The 15,573-nt window shown below is 66.6% G+C and overlaps 1 protein-coding gene across 2 annotated transcripts; it reads right to left on the bottom strand.

The window, feature by feature from the left end:
• Positions 1–5,376: 5,376 nt before the first annotated feature.
• Positions 5,377–14,854, bottom strand: USP36 (ubiquitin specific peptidase 36). 2 transcript variants are annotated; one of them, XM_074554954.1, is made up of 19 exons: positions 14,456–14,854; positions 14,164–14,388; positions 13,311–13,421; positions 12,945–13,047; positions 12,291–12,358; positions 11,899–11,969; positions 11,483–11,565; positions 11,095–11,215; positions 10,699–10,839; positions 10,263–10,363; positions 9,905–10,043; positions 9,041–9,700; positions 8,395–8,495; positions 7,314–7,931; positions 6,949–7,094; positions 6,537–6,701; positions 6,186–6,301; positions 5,975–6,107; positions 5,377–5,891 (listed from the first exon to the last, which is right to left on the bottom strand). In XM_074554954.1, exons 1-19 carry the CDS (start codon positions 14,703–14,705, stop codon positions 5,887–5,889), a joined length of 3,357 nt encoding a protein of 1,118 aa, XP_074411055.1. In that variant the 5' UTR covers positions 14,706–14,854; the 3' UTR covers positions 5,377–5,886. The 2 variants fall into 2 exon arrangements, with proteins under 2 accessions (XP_074411055.1, XP_074411056.1); XM_074554955.1 differs by having other exon boundaries at positions 7,314–7,817.
• Between the last annotated feature and the right edge of the window lie 719 nt (positions 14,855–15,573).

Below are 15,573 nucleotides of genomic sequence, written 5' to 3'. Positions count from 1 at the left end.
CCTCGGGGTGTCCTTCGGCCCCCTGAGCTACCGCAGCGGCCAGCCCTGCTGCCGGCCCACGCTGTGCCACGCCACAGGGACAACAGCCCCGGCTCAGGCAGGCCGTGGGGACGAGCCCAGGGTCTCTGCGTGCTGCTGCGGGTGCCGCCACCCCCACCCCTCGGTGGGGTCCCGTGGGGCCCCCAGAAACATCCTGCTTGTCTCCTCACACCACATCCTGTTTTCACCATGTGCACGCCCTGGCTTGCGTCAACCCCATCCTTCCCCACCGACAGCTGAGGTGCGTCAGGAGGAGGGTTTGGGGACAGGCCCTCCTCAGCTGCTGGACCCTGTGCTCAGGACACTCTCCTGCTTTTGTGCAGCCCTGCCCAACACCCCATTAACCCTGCTTCCCTGACCCAGAGCCCACTAAGGAACCCTGTCCACAGCCGCTGCCTGTGGCTCAAGGCTCCAACATTCCCACGCACAGACCCCCAGCCTCCAGCACGGCTGGGTGAGCACAGCTCAGCCATGTCTACAGACACTGTGCATGTGCAAGGGATTCAGCCAGGCAGGCACCTCACCTGCTCCCAGCACAGCTTATGGGGCCAGGCCTCGAGAGGAGCAGAGCCCAGCTCAGCCACAGGGATGGCCGAGGGGGTCCTGCAACCCCCTGCCCACTGCAGAGCTCCCCAGTCCACAGCTGGGCGCGAGCCAGCAGGTCACAGGGGTGGCTGACCTTCAGCACACCCACAGCGTGACAGGAGCTGGGCTTTCCCACACAGACTTCCCTTTGGAGAGTGCCACCCTGCCCTCCGTAGCCACCGGCACTTGTGATGAGTGCGACTGAGCACTCACACATCCTATGGGGCAGGGCAGGGGGGCTGGGGCAGGACCTGCCACGGCCATCCTGTGCTGCCTGTGACCTCCCAGCCACCACCACCGGCTCCCCAACACCCCTGTCCCACCATGGCACCAGCTCCAGCACAGGGCAATGCCAGGCAAGGGGCCCGGCGCTTTCAGAGGCCCGAGCTTGGGAAGGCCGGCAGAGGAAGGAGGCAGAGAGATGGTGAGGACACTCTGTGCTGCTTTCAGCAGGAGCCATATGGAGCCAGAGCCATATGGAGCCGGAGCCATGGGCCTGCCGTGCCTGCTGGGGGATGGGAGCCCCGCGGCACAGAGGGGAGGGGGCACGCAGTGCCTACCTGCCTTGGCAGCCACCGAGGGGCAGAGGAACGCCTGGAAACTGGAGGCGCAGAGCTCGCTGACCGTCCCCATGCCGCGGGGGTCCCACGCAGGATGCCACCAGCTCCGGGAGGGCAAGGCAGGGACGGGCAGAGGTCAGGCAGGAGCGCACGGAGCCCGGACAGGTGCGCTGGCCGAGCAGCGGGCTCCCCGGTACTGGGCCGGCAGCCAGCGCCGAGGGCAGCTCCCCTGTGCCCGGAGCAGGGCAGCCGGAGCAGTCCCGGCTCTGCCTGGAGCCGGCTCTGGCTCTGGCTCTGCCAGGGGAGCTCCAGCCGCAGGAGCCCACGCGCCAGCCCCAGCCAATCCCCGCCGCACCGGCACGCCAGCCCGTGCCACCGCCGGAGCCACAGCGGGCGCCTCAAAGCCACTTGGAGGACGAGGAGTTTGGAAGTTGCCAGCAGCCCCCCTGGGCGGGCGGCCGGCCCCCGGCAGCCCCCTTGCCCCCGCGGGGGGCCGGCAGCGGGGTATTTTTAGAGAGGTTTTATCCCTCCGTATTAGAGCATTAAGCATCAGGAGCCGGCGGTCGCATAGCAACGAGCGCCGCATGAAGGAAGGAAGGTGCACCCAGAGAAGCGCGGCGGAGCAGCGCGGGGGTGCCAGCACGGCCCCCGCTCCCGGGGCGCGGGGCCCGAGCCCGGACCCAGCCCGACGGGCTCAGCCGGCCCTGCGTGCCAGCACAGACAGACACGCTGGTCATGCCCCAGAGGTGCTGCCCGCTCCGCTGCGGCCCTGGAGCGCGAGGGCTCCGGCAGCAGGACCGGGGGTCGTGCCCTGGGATCCCAGGCTGCGGCACAGCTGTGGAGCTGGGGAAATGCACCACCCTCCCAGCCCACAGGCACTGAGCAAACCCAAACCGGACTGACAGCTCCTCTCCTCAAAGCAGGAGCGATCCTGAGCGCAGGGCATGGCCATGAGTAACAAACCCCAGGGCCTGTCAGGGCAGGAGCAGCTCGACAGCTCCGCTCACCCGCCCCTGCATCCACCGGGATCGCTGAGCCAGGAGTAACTCGAGCAGGGCAGGCAGAAGCCCAGACGGGGCGGGCAGTGGGGAAGGGCACCCTGGCAGGCAGGAGCAGTCCCTGATCCCTGACTGCAGAGAGGAGGAGAGAGAGGAGAAGGGCAGCTGACAGGGCAGCCAGGCCATCACTGCTGATGTGACTGACCTTCTCCTTTCAACACCACTTCCCCTTTCCCAGGGGCCAGAGCAGCAGTTGCCACATCACCAGGAGGCAAAAGGGCAAGCCAAGGGAGCCGGGGGCACAGGGGAGGCTGAGCTGGACACGTGCTCCTGCCTGGGCCTGGACTGGCATCTGGAGAAACCCCAGTGTGGCACAGGCACGTGGGTGCTGTGGCTGGGATGAGGCAGGGCCAGGTGGCCTCTCCCACACAGAGTGACCTGGATGCCTGGCTGGGTCCTTGCAGCCTGTCCAGGCAAGGTGGGGTGTTTACAAACCATAGATACAGCCCTGACAGGACTGCAAGTGTCACCAGCAGGGCTCATTGTTCTCTGCTCCAAACACCTCAGGAGAGGAACTGCCTCTGCCCAAGTCCCTGGCACTGCTCTCCAAGCCTGGTGCTACCCCAGCACTGTCTCTGCCTCTGACCTGGGAGTCCATCCCTGAGCTCTGTGCAAGAGTGGCTCCCAGGCTGGGCACAGCAGCTTGCCCAGGCTGACCCCACACTGTGCAAGGGAAGGGCTGCGGCACCAGCAGCAGCTCCCCCAGCAGCGCTCCCTGGTGCCCAGGGACACGCCGTGGTCCCAGCATGGGACAGCCAAGCCTGCACCAAAGGGGTGCCAGCACCCATTGGCAAAGCAGGATTTTGCAGACTGGTGGCGAGCAGGGCAGGGACCGCCTGGGTGAGGAGCCCTCAGCCAGCCTGCGGCAGAGCTGGCAGCCCACCCTCCTTTGGGGATCCCCACACCTTGCACAGCCCACCCTGCCCCAGACAGCGAGGGCCCCTGGCACAAGCTGCTTTGCTGGAGGCTGCAACAACCCTGCTTAGAGAAATCCCTTAATCCCCAGGCCAGAGTGAGCTGTAATCCCTTGGGGGCAGCGGGATTACCAGCACTGCCCAATCCCCCTGTCTCTGGGGCCAGCCTGAGCCGTGCTGGGGCCCAGCTCAGGACACGGTGCCAGGACAGGACTGTGCTCCCACATCCTCTCACCGGTGCTGCAGCTCGGCAGGGCAGGAGCAGCCAGGACGGTTCCCCGCCAGGACACCGCGTCCCCACGGTCCAGAGGCGTTTGAGCCACGCCACTGCTCTGGTCAGTGCTGCTCCGGGGTGGGCTCGGTCTCGCTGCTGTCCCCACGGGGAGATGCTGGGAAGGGGGTGGGAGAGCAGCCCCGCGCCTGGCAGGAGCAGGGGGAGCGCACATCTGTGCCGCCAGCTGCTCGCCCTGGGATTTGCTCTCTGCCGAGGCAGACGGCTGCAGAGGGGCCGTGAGCCGTGGGGCAGACACTGGCGTCAGCACAATCCCACCACAAACAGACTGCCCGTCGGCTCCCACCACGCTCCAGCCTCGCAGAACGTCCTTGGCTAAACCAGCTCAGCTGAAGGGCTCCGGGGCAGGGGCTGTGCTGCCCCAGCACAGGAACAGTGGGGTGGAGGCGGCTGTGCACTCCCTGCCTTCTCCGCGGCAGGATGCGCGGCACATTTCTAATGCTGAGAGATGACCCGGGATGTCTTCCAGGTGATTCCGGGAAGCACCGAGAGGCTGCTGGCAGAACCACTCCCCACAGCGCTCTCCTGCTAATGGGCTGTGTCTGACAACACCCGAGCCAGGCCGCAGCCGCCGGCACCTCCTTATCTCACACGGCGAAGTCCTCGCAGGCCAGCACTGTCACTTCTGGGGTGGAACAGCAGCTCCTAATCGGCCGTGTCGCACAGCTGGGCAGGAAACCGGCCGCGAATCAGCACTGCCGGCAGCGGCACTGGGCTGGCACCGGCTGCTCCCAGGAAAAACGGGCACCAGCACGGCTCCAGCTCCGGGGCCATGGGCCCAGACCTCACCCAGGCTCCAGTCTCCCCTTAGCAAAGGCCCTGCCCAAGGAACACCACCTGCCGACACACGGCACCGGCCTGGGAGAGCCCGGGCACAGGCAGGGCGTCCCTGCCCAGTCCCGCTCCTCGGCACCGGGAGGAAGGAACGCTCTGCGGGCACGGAGGGCGGAATGCACGGGCCTGAGAGCGGAGACCCTGCAACCGCTGAGCCACCGGGGCCCGCCCGGGAGCGGCTCCGGGCACGCCGGGAGCGCCCGAACCGGGGCTGTGACATTCAGCAGGAGCCATCGCGGCCAACCTGCCCCGAGCGCTGCGGGGCCGGGCTGGGCAGTGCCGGGGGAGCACCGGTGCAAAGTGCGAGCGGCGGACGGAAGGCGTGCGGGCAGTACCGGAGCTCCGCGGGCCCGGGAGGGCGGCCCGGCGGCGCGCCCGCCCCCCGCGCTACCGGCGGGCACCCGGTGCCAGTTCCGCCCGGCGCTTCCTCCGCCGCCGCCCGCACGATGCCGCCAAGGCCGCTCTGTCACTTGCGGCCGCAGGTCCCGCCGCCACCGCCGAATCCCCGCCCGTCCCGGAGCCACCGCCCCCGGTCCTGCACCTGGGAGCGGCCCGACCCAAGCGCGCCCCGCCCGGGAGAGGCGCCGCCGCCCAGCGGGGACCACAGCCCACCCCAGCACCTCGCCCCGGGCCGGGTGGGTGTCCCAGAGCCCCCCGCCCGCCCCCGGCCCGCACTGACCGCAGCCGCCGCCCTCCTCCTCCTCCATCCCGCCGCCGCCGCTCCGGCCCCGCCCGCGTGACGAGCGCGCCGCAGCCGCCACGGCCGGCACCACGTGACCCCGCAGGGGCGGAGCCTGGCAGGCCCCGCCCTCTGCCGCCCGTCCCGGTGACCCCTCCCGGTCCCGGTGATTCCCCGCCGTCCCGGTGACCCCTCCCGGTCCCGGTGATTCCCTCCTCATCCCGGTAACCCCCACCCATGCCGGTGTTTCTCCCCTCCCCGTCCCGGTGATCCTCTCCTCCCCGTCCCTGTGACCCCCACCCGGTCCCGGCGGTTCCTCCCCATCCCGGTGATACCCCCCCGATCCCGGTGATACTCCCCCATCCCGGTGCCCCCTCCCGCCGCTCGCCCCTCGCGATCGCAGCCAACCACGGCCGAGTGTCAAAGACCGGGATTTATTCAGTTCCATCCTTCAGTTCCCGCAGCCCCGGCAGCGCTCCGGCCCCGCAGGGATCGATCCATCCCCCGGTGCCCCCGCGCCAGCGCGGGCCGGGCCGACACGGGCCGGGAGAGGCTCTCCATGCAGCTGGTGCAGGGCTGGGGCGCCATGGAGTGAGGGCCGGTGACGGCGGCAAAGGGGAGGCACAGCAGCACGGAGCAGCAGGGACCGGCTTGAGGCACTTGCCAGGAGCCCCCGCAGGCGCGGGCTGGGGCAGGGGGGGAACAGGCACGGAGAGGATGATGAGGAGCCCGGCCGAGGCAGGCTGGAGGCGAGGCAGCGTGGGCAGGCTCCTGTGCGGCTGGAAAGCAGCTCCCCGAAGGAGAAGGCACAAGCCCAGGGCTGTGGCTCTATTCCCTCCCCTCTCAGCTCCACCGCCAGCTCCCAGGACAGCGCTGCCCTCGGTCCCTGACCCGGGACTGCAGCTGAGCAGTGGGGATGCAGATGTCAACCTGCGAGGAAAGAGCAGAGTCAGCCCCCAGCAGGCTGCCAGCCCCAGCCCCAGGCTCGCTGTGCCCCCTCACGGCTCACTCACCCGAGAGCCGGTGGCCCAGGCTGGCCATCTTGGCAGGATGCGACATCAACCAGAAGTTGCGCTTGTTCTGCAACTTCTGGAACGGATTTGAGTCTCTCCTCCGCTCCTGCTTCATCTTCTTCATTTTCTTTACCTGTGCAGAGGTAGGAGAGCGCTCAGGTCAGCGTGCAGAGGCCCCAGCCTCCTCCACCTGCCCCAGGCCAGCACGCACCTTTCCTTTGTCGAACTCCTGGTCCCACTCGTCAATGACAGTCTTGCTTTGGGCCAGGGCTGTGTCCCGAATGGCATCCTGGCTCACGGCCGAAATCTCACCCTGCCACGTCAACACTGCAGAGCAGTGAAGTCAGCAGAGGACCAGGCTGTGCCCTGCTGCCCCAGGCCCTGCCCCGAGGCTGGAGCCCCTCGCTGCCCACCCTGTGCCAGCTCCATGCCCGGCTGCACCTGCCCGCCTGCACTGGCTGGGGGTGCTCAGGCCCTGCAGAGCTGGGGGGCTCTGCCCCCACCCAGGGCTCAGGGCAGGGGGCCTGCACGGCTGTTTGCCCACCAGGTGAGCCAGGATTACCTTGTTTGCCGTAAGCCTTGTCCAAGGAGTTCTGGAGCAGCTTGTCCACCACACTGGACTCGCGGCCCTCAGGGGCTGTGGCAGCCCAGCTGCTGGCCACAGGGCTCGGGGCAGCCAGGGCGGGTCTCTCATCCCCAGCCCGGCTGCCACTGGGACGTGCTGCCACTGCAGAGAGAGGCAGGGTGGGGGTGAGCCAGGGGAGCAAGGGCAGCCGTGTCCCTCCCTCCCCAGAGTGATCCCATCCCAGCAAACACCATTTGGACAGACAGGTCCTCATGGCCCAGGGTGTCTGGGCACACAAGCGCCTGTCCTGGGGGTCAACCAAGGGGCCTGTCCCCCCCTCCTCCTCCTCCTGGGCAGACCGGCCGCGGGCTTGGCGCTGCCAGGCACCAGACAGGGCACAGGGTCACACCTGGGGTGGTGGCAGTGGTGGCAGGGACGGTGCTGGCAGCCAGGCTGCTGAGGCTTTCCATCCTCTTGCGCTTGCGGTGCTTGTGCTCTCCAGCCTCCACTGGGCTCTGCTGTGTCCCACAGGGCTCTGGCTCAGCTGTCCTGGAGCTGGGGAAGGCAGCAGGGTCAGCTCACACCAGCCAGACCAGGGCAAGACAGTCTGAGCTTCCCACAGAGCAACAGGGCACAGAGACACCTGAGGTGAACCCACCCACAGGATCAGGGGGTCAGCTGGATGGACACTGAGGAGCATCCCACCTGCACAAAGGTGAGAAGCCCTGACTCAGGAGCCTGACCTCAGGCTCTCACATGCCCCTCGTCCCTCACCTGTCTGAGGACAGCACCCCGGAGCTGCACTCTTCTGTCTTCTTCAAAGGGCTGTCTTTGCTCCTGTTCTTCTTTTTCTTCTTCTTCTTCCTCTTGAGGGGTGAGGCTGGCTCCATGCCCAGGCCAGTACTGGGCTCTGGCACATGTTGCGTGGGCCCACTCCTCATGTCCTGACAGGCCAGACCATGGCAGAGACCCTCGTGTGCCCCCTCCTTCCCCACGACAGACACCAAGTCCCCTGGAGCAGCAATTTTCTTCTTGGGGGGCCTGGAGTCTTTATCAGCGGAGTCCTGAGAGGCAGTGCCCTCCTTCTTGGGGAGCCTGGACTCTTTGTCCTCGCAGCCCTCTGGAGAAACAATCCTCTCCTTCTTGGGAGGGCTGGAGACTTCATCCCCGTCCTTCACAGCCTCAGCACAGGGGCTCTGCTCTGTGCTACGATGTTTCCTCTTCCTTCGCCTCCTTTTGAAGGAACCCTCCGGCTGTTGGTGGCCAGCCCCCGTGTCCCTGCCGCCAGAAAGGAGGAGGTGTGAGGGGTGGGCAGCGGAACCAGGGGTCAGCAGCGAGGCTGGGTGCTGAGCAGGCAGGGTGAGCATGAAGCTGAAGGCTGACTTTTCAGGACTGGGAAGGTCAAGAGCAGATGGGGAGAGGCTGAAGGACAGGAAAAGAGGCTGATCCAAAAGCCTGGAAGCCCCTCTCTTCCTCCCTCCCCTGAGAAGCAGGAGCACAATACCCAACTGCTGCCATATTGCCCACAAAACGGGAATCAGATGCTGCTCTGCAAGCACTCACAGGTCCCACAGCACACTGGGAAGGACTGGGTGCTGCTGCAGCCCATGCTGGTGCTGGAGGCTACGAGGGACACCCAGAGCAAGATCGAGACCAGGCTGGTGCCTCCTGATCCCACGGGACACTAGCACGGGGTCAGGGCCTGCAAAGCTCCCTCCCTTTGTGTGTCAGCTCTTCTCAGAGCTGGAGCAAGCCCTGCCAGCCCTGGGAACAGAGAAGCTGCTGCCAGGCCACACAGATGGAGCCCCCACAGCCTTCCTGCCATGCAGGAGCTGGCAGCAGTGGCACTGCTTACCTGGACTGGCCCAGAGGCCCGGGACTGGAGGCAGGATGGGTGCCTGAGCGCTGGGGCTGTGCCTGGTGCTCACTCACGCTCACCTTCTGAGAGGCTTTGCCCTGCAGTTATTGACACAAATAAAAACTTGGCCGTCTAACACCAGGGTTTCCATGAGCCAAGAGAAAAAGGGGAGCGCAGAAAAAGGGAAGGAGAACAGACACAGACAGGGGCAGGGAGGTGGGGGTGGGAGAATCAGAAGCATGTTCAGTTAGAAGAACAAAGGAAAAAAGGAGAGAAATTTAAACACCTGGAACTGCTGGCACCCTCCTGAGCCCCCTCACTGCCTGTGGAGGAGGCTCCCCCACACCCTCCTCTGTGCCATCACCCCGTGCCACTGACCCTGGGACAGGTGACACCAAGAGGGTGCCAATGCCCCCCCCCCCCCCACTGCAGGGACTGGCACAGTCACCCCTCCGTGCCAGGCAAGCGGGCAGGAGCCATCCCCTGCATCACTCAGGGATGTGGATGAGAGCCAGGCCTGACCCAGAGGGTGGGAGCAGCCACCACAGCCTGGGCTGGAGCTGGGGGCTCTCCCCACCCACCCACCCCTGCTCAGGAGGCACAGGGTGTCAGCATGAGCCCCTGGGCAGAAGCTCAGACTCACCTGTTTGGCTGAGAGCTCCGGTTTCCTGGCCAGCAGTGCTGCCGTGGTGCTGCCCCACTGCAGGGCAGTGCTGCCCAGCGGGGAGGGCTTCACAGGGGCTGCCCCAGGGCTTCTGGGGACAGCCAGGTCAGAGTCTTTGGGGACAGCCGGCTTGGTGCCAGGGCCAGCAGGGAGGGGGGTGCCACAGTCCCTTCCCTGAGAGGGGCAGAAGCTGCTGGAACTGCTCCGGGCCCCGTGGCTCTCCTTGGCCAGCTGCCCTGCTGTGCTGCCCCAGGAATTCTTCTTCAGGGTCCTGGCCCCGCAGGCACTGGGCTCCTGGCTGGACTTCAGCAGCTGGGATGAGGTAGGTGCCTTCTCACTGCCCGAGCCCTGTGGGGGCAGCCCGGCTGTGGCCCTGCACATGGCGCTGGTGGCATGGAAGCCTGCTCTGGGCATGCCAGGTGCCTGCGGCTTCTTGGGCCTCTGGCCTGTGTCACAGCCCAGCACAGCGGCCTCGTGGGTGCCTTTGTGGGGCAGTTTGGATGATGGGGTCTGAAAGGGAAGCTTTGACAGAGCAACTCCGTTTGTCAGCTTTGACCCCATCCCAGGAGAGCTGCGGGCAACAGGGACTCCAACATCACCTGGGGCTGGCAGCCCCTTCCCCAGCAGCTTGTCTTGTTTCTAGACACAGAGAAAGAGAGAAGTTCAGTGAGGAGAGCCACAGACACAGTGATACACCCTCCCCATGCCCAGCCAGGATCCCTGAGTTCAGCAGGAGCAGGATCTGCCCTGCACAGCACCCTCCCACTCACCCAGCCCAGCCTGGCTGCAGCCCCAGGGCCCGGGGAGCAGCAGCTCCTGGGAGCACCAACCTTCAGGACTCACCGGGCCCATGGGTGGCACACACAGGGTCCCGTTAGTGGCAGGTTTCTTCACTGGTTTGGAGTCACTGGCAGGGCAGCTGGGTGGGCTGAAGGCAGCTGTGGCCACGGGCCCTGCTGAGCTCTTCCTGGGGCTGCCCAGCCTGGGGAAGGCAAAGCACATCAGCCCTGGGGACGTGGGTGAGCAGCACACACGAGGAAGGGGAGGCTGGAGGAGGTGAGGTGCTACAGCAAACCACAGCAAGGGGCTGGACCCCTCCCTGCCACCCCCCTCCCTGGGCAGCACACACACACACACACACAGGGGCCTTGGGGCTGCTTGGTCAGGGTAGGGGGCCATGAGGCACAGGGGGCTCTCTCACCTCAGGTAGAACAGCACATAGGCCTGCTGGTTGAGAACCACCTTGATGTTGCTGGGGTGCACCTCGTGGTCATTCATTCGATACCACTGCCCATTGCTGGCCTGTGGAAGAGAACACAGAGCTTGGTCAGGCTGTGCCTGAGGAGAACAGGGTCAGGCTCTGCCCAGGGAACCTCCTGGCCTGCAGAGCAGCAGGAGCAGCACCCACCAGCACAGCTCCTCTCCCCAGAACCCACAGATGGCCCAGGGGCAGGCCAGGGAGCTCTGTCAGGGCAGACCTTCATGTTTCCTGCAGCGGAGCACAGTCCGCGCCCCATGCCCAGTGCTCCACACCACCCACCCTGCCGAGCACGCTCCTTTCTGCACCCTGAAGGGACCCACAAGCACCTCCCAGGCCCCAGCCCAGACAGGGTGCCAAGGGAGCATCCCGGGCTCACCTTCACATAGCAGAAGTAGTGCCCAGCATTGCAGCTGTAGCCAGAGTGCACCAGCACTGCATAGAGCCCATACGTGATGGGATCGCCCTTGGGCTCCGACATGTACGGCCGGATGTCCAGGATCTCAGGGTACCCCACGTCCTGTGCAAAGAAGATGCCTCAGGAGCTGCCATGGCTTTCTTGCCAGAGCAAGAGCAGCTCTGCTGTGCTATGAGCCCCATTTCTTGAGGGAGGGGACCTGCCCTCCCCAGGCAGAGGCTGTGGTGAGGAAGATGCCAGGATGAACCCAACTTCCCCCACTGGCAGCAGGACTGCACCAGGACCACCTCCCACCCCACTCAGGGGCAGGACCTCGGGCCAGGACACAGCCCTGGCTGTGGATCACTGAGCTCTCACCTTGGTGATTTTCCTTCCACCGGAAGGGCCGCAGCTGCCAAAGCGTTTCAGTGAGATGGTGAGAACGTTGGAGGCTCGGTGGATGGTGAAACGTTTGCTGGCTGGCACTTTCTTCCTGCACCTGCCCAGGAAAGCTCAGGCTATTCAAGCTGTTCCAACATCCACATGGCTGCCTGCCCTGGCCACACAGCAATGGCAAACCCGATGGGAACGGTGCTGCTGGCACCAGGCACTGCTCCAGACACCTCCCCACGGCCATGCCTTTGAAGACAAGGCAGCTGAGGGGCAGCAGGCTTCATCCCAGGCCCTGCACCTCGTGGTTTAGTCAGGCAGCAGGCACAGCAGCCCTCCCACAGCTCACCCATGGACCCCAGCAGCCCAGACTCACGTGCTGCACCTGTAGGCGTTGTCCCCACCCAGCTGCTCTGGCTTCACAAACAGCTCCAAGGCCCGCACGATGTTTGCGGCTCGCTGCAAGGACAGGGCGGGGGTCAGGGCACCTGGGGCCTGCCCAAGCACAGCCCCGCTCCCTGCAGAGGCACTGGCCCCGGGAGAGAGCACACAGCACAGGGAGCAGGCTGCCCCAGGGCCCTGAGCCCGGCACGGTGTGGTGGCTGCTCTGCCCCAGAGCACCGCCAGCCTGCACTGAGGGGTCACGGCTCACGCTCAGGCCCTGCTCTGTGAGACAGGCAAGGAGGAGCAACAGCAGGGGCTGCTGCCCTCCTGCCAGCAGGTCAAGGAGCCTCAGAGCAGGAACAGCCCCCTCAAGAGCAGAGAGCCCCATCCCCAAGCCTGCAGCAGTACCTCGACCTCCAGGGTCACGTCCAGGTAAGGGTCGTAGGTATCCGAGACAGTCTTGCACTCCAAGCATTTCACTGCAAAGGAAGAGCCATGGGCACACCCTGGCACACCCCAGCATGGCACACACAGCTGCAGTGTCCCCCCAGCCCAGGCATGGGCTCTGGGAAAGCAGGTGATGCCAGACCGCTGGGAACAGCTCCTTGTGCTGAGGGCAGTGAGCTGGGGACCCACAGCTTGGGCCCCACAGGCAGTGGCTTCTCCCACTGCCACACCAGGGGGGGTGACCCACAAATGCTGCAGGACTGACTGACTGCAGCTCTAGGTACGTTAAACATGTGAGCCGTGTTCCCAAAGGGTTTCCCTGCCCAGGCCCAGCCCAGGCTGCTGGTACTCACCACGGGAGCGCAGGTAACCGCCGAAGATCTGGTGAACCAGAGTTGTGGCCTGGGTCTGGCGATCCAGCCTGCAGAGACAGCAGCACAGAGTCCACACTGCAGCAGCCAGCCCTGCTGGACCCCTCAGGACAGCCCCTCTCTGTTCTGGCCAGTGGCTGGGCTGCGGGAAGTCACAGCCCCTGCCACACTGCTCTCCCTGTGTCCCAGCTGAGGGGTGACACCAGGCTCCAGCACACGCCTTTCTCTTGAGGAAGCAGAAGCTCCTGGCTGGAGCTCAGAGCACAGGCAGAGCTTCCCAGGACAAAGGGCCTGGGGGAAGATGCCCTTCTGCAGCCACAGGGCTGGGGCTGAGCTAGCAGTAGGCCTGTATCCCTCAGCAAGTGGGATGTGATCCCAGCCTGCAGCAGCCTCGGGATTTGGGGGCAGAACTGCAGCTGTGCCGAGGTGGAGGAGTCAGCAGAAGGTGAACAACAGCCCAGAGCCCTGTCCCCGAGGGGCAGAGCTGGACCCCACACCCGAGGCCCCTGGAGCCAGAACCTCCCCACAATAAGGCTGACCTGGGGCACATGTTCACTCCACAGTCCACTCCCGTGAGTGCAGGGGACCAGCAAGGGAACAGCAAAGAGCAGTGATGGGCCAGCAGGCCCCACATACTTGGTGTAGCCATTCAGGCAGGCCTTCTGCATGGCATCGATGGTGTAGCGCAGGAACTCGTGTGCATCCTCCTGCCTGCCGAAGCGCAGGTTATGGGAAATCTCTGCAAGAGAGGGAGCGCTCAGCACGTGCTGCAGCAGATGCCATCCCTCCCTGCCTTTCCTGGGGCAAGGGCTCTGGGCTCTGAGTCCCCTCAACCCAAACCAGACACCAGACCCATGTCACAGAGGAAGCCCCTGGCAGCCCAGGAAGTCTTCAGGCACTCCAAGGCTGCATGAGCCATCTCAGTGGAGCTGTTTGCCGAAACCTGCCCCAGTCCCAACAGTTCTGCTCCCACATTAGTCACGGGGGGTCAGCCCTCCTTACTCTTGAGGTCTCGGATGATGGAGAGTGGCTTTATTGCATTGCCGCTGTTGGCAAAAGCCTGAATCGTGTGGTTCTGCATAGTGCACATCATGCAGAAGCTTCCGTGGGCACCTGGAGCAGGAGAGATGACACAACGTTGGGGACAAACCCGGGAGAGATGGAGGCAGGACAGGGATCTCTGGTCCAATACAGCGAAGCCATGCTCAGCTTTCCCTATGAGCTCAATGCCACAGGAGATGGGGACCAGCTCATGCCATCCCACCTGGCACGGGCCATATCAGGAGATGGGGACCACCCTGTCCCATCCCAGCTGGCACAGCCCATCCCAGGAGCAGCCAGGGCAGCTCCCCAGATGAGACAGCATTCACACTGAGAGAAAACAGGACCCAGGTATGCACTGGAGCAGCCCACAGCTCGGCCCTGAGGGGCAGATCCCGCAGGCAGTGCTATGGATGGGGCTGCAAGGTCTGTGTGCTCCCCACAGTGACAGCTCACAGCAGCGCCTGCCACGCTGCTCCTCTGCACTCCCCACAGTCAGGGGCTACTCGGGACCCCCCAGCTGAGCCCCCAAGAAGCCAGCAGGCCCCATTGGGCCCATCTCAGTCCTGGCTACACCCAGCACAGACAAAGATGCCAAGCTTGGGAACACTACTGTGGCCAGGAAAAGGGAGTAGGACTCAGGAACAGTCTCTTGACAGAGAAACAGGCAGAAAGGAGCAGGGCAGGGAAGGTGTGTCCCGGTATCTGCACTCCCTCACAGAGCCAGGCACAGAGGCGCTGAGAGCAGCACTGCGAACAGCACAGGCAGACGCTGCTCGTCCCTCCCGGCCCCTGCCCCGGGGTCCCCACTCACAGGTGCGCCCGTGCTCCCGGGACAGCAGGTAGTTGGTGAGCGGCGGGGTGTAGGTCAGGCACTGCAGCGCCGAGTTCAGGAAGCAGGTGTTCCCCAGGTTGCTCAGCCCGGCGCCCACTCTGTGGACCCGCTCCCACTTCATGGAGAGGCTGTGGGCCGGGAAGAGCACCTTCTGCGGCGGGGGGATCCCGTCCCCCGCGGGCCGCGGCGGGGCATGGCCGTGTCCTGCGGGGAGCAGGCAGAGTCAGCCGGGGCAGGAGCGCGGGGGGATCCCTTCGGCCTCTGCACTCACCCGGGGGGTTCTGCGGCCGCTCCGCAAGGCCGCCGGTGACGCCGAGGGGGCGGCCGGCGGGCTCGGCCCCGATGTGCTCGTACTTGTGCCGCAGGTGGCCCAGCTGCCCGGCCAGGCCGCGCCGGGCGGGCACGAACTCGATGCGCTGCTGCAGCACGGAGCGGGCGGCGGCGGCCAGCGGCCGGCCCAGCTCCGCCGCCGCCTCCCGCCGCCCCGGCTCCAGCGCCTCCCGCAGCTTCTCCGCGATCATCGCCGTGGGCGGCCGGCTCGGCGGGCCCGGCGGCCGCGCCTGCAGAGAGGGCGGAAAGCGGCGGCTGAGCGGGGGGCACCGGCCCGGCCAGGCCGCTCCCGCCGCGCTCCGGCTCTCAGAGCAGCCGGCCGCCGCCACGGCCCCCTCGGCCGGTCCCTGGGCCGCCACAGGCACCGCCAAGCCCCCGCCGCCACCCGCGGCCCCGAGCGCCGCCGCCGCCGCGCGGTCCCGGCCCGGCCGCCGCCATATGCGGCCCGGGCGGTGCCGGCGCTCCGCTCCGCACGGGCGGCCCCGCCGGCAGGGCCGGGGAGCGCGGCGGGACGGGGGCGCAGCCTCCGCGTCCCCGGGCCCGTCCCGCCCGGCCCGGCAGCGCTCACCACCGGGTCCCGCCGTTCGCACGTGTCGCCACACCGCCAGCAGCTCCTTCCGCCCGGCCCCGCTCCGCCTGGCCCGGAGTCGCGGCCGCCCCGCCCCTTGCTCGGCAGAGCCAACGGGGACACCAGCTCCGCCCGCCCGCTGCGAGCCAGGCGCGGCCGGAGGCAGGACCGGCTGCCGAGGGGAAGGCGGCCGGCAACGCCGCGCCCACAGCGGACGGTCCCAGCGGGGCTCGTTTCCACGCGGACCGGCCTCCACGCGGTACCCGGGCCCGCCCTCGGCCCCTGAGTCACGACCCCGCCCGCTCCCGCTCCCGCTCCCGTCGCATCCCGCCCCCGGCGCTGCCGCCCGCATTCCAGGGTGGGCCCGCAGCAGCTCTTCCCCTCCTGTCCCGTTCCCTTCCCTCCCGCGGGCATCGCTTCTCTCCGCTGCCGAGCAGGGCCGGCGGAGGCCGGGAGTCCGGTTGGGTTTGGGGGGTTCCGGCCGAGCCCCG

Source organism: Zonotrichia albicollis, chromosome 19, assembly GCF_047830755.1.
Source record: "Zonotrichia albicollis isolate bZonAlb1 chromosome 19, bZonAlb1.hap1, whole genome shotgun sequence".
Classification (NCBI taxonomy): Eukaryota; Metazoa; Chordata; class Aves; order Passeriformes; family Passerellidae; genus Zonotrichia; species Zonotrichia albicollis.
The sequence above is the reverse complement of the archived record's forward strand: the minus strand, read 5'-3'. Positions and strand labels throughout refer to the sequence as shown.

Excerpts from the sequence above, each read along its gene's own strand:
- USP36 (XM_074554954.1), bottom strand. The coding sequence starts at position 14,705 with ATGATCGCGGAGAAGCTGCGGGAGGCGCTGGAGCCGGGGCGGCGGGAG. Across the intron at positions 14,389-14,455 it reads GCGGCCGCAGAACCCCCCGG|GACACGGCCATGCCCCGCCG; the intron begins GTGAGTGCAGAG and ends TGCTCCCCGCAG. Across the intron at positions 12,359-12,944 it reads TGCCTGAATGGCTACACCAA|GCTGGATCGCCAGACCCAGG; the intron begins GTATGTGGGGCC and ends CTGTCTCTGCAG.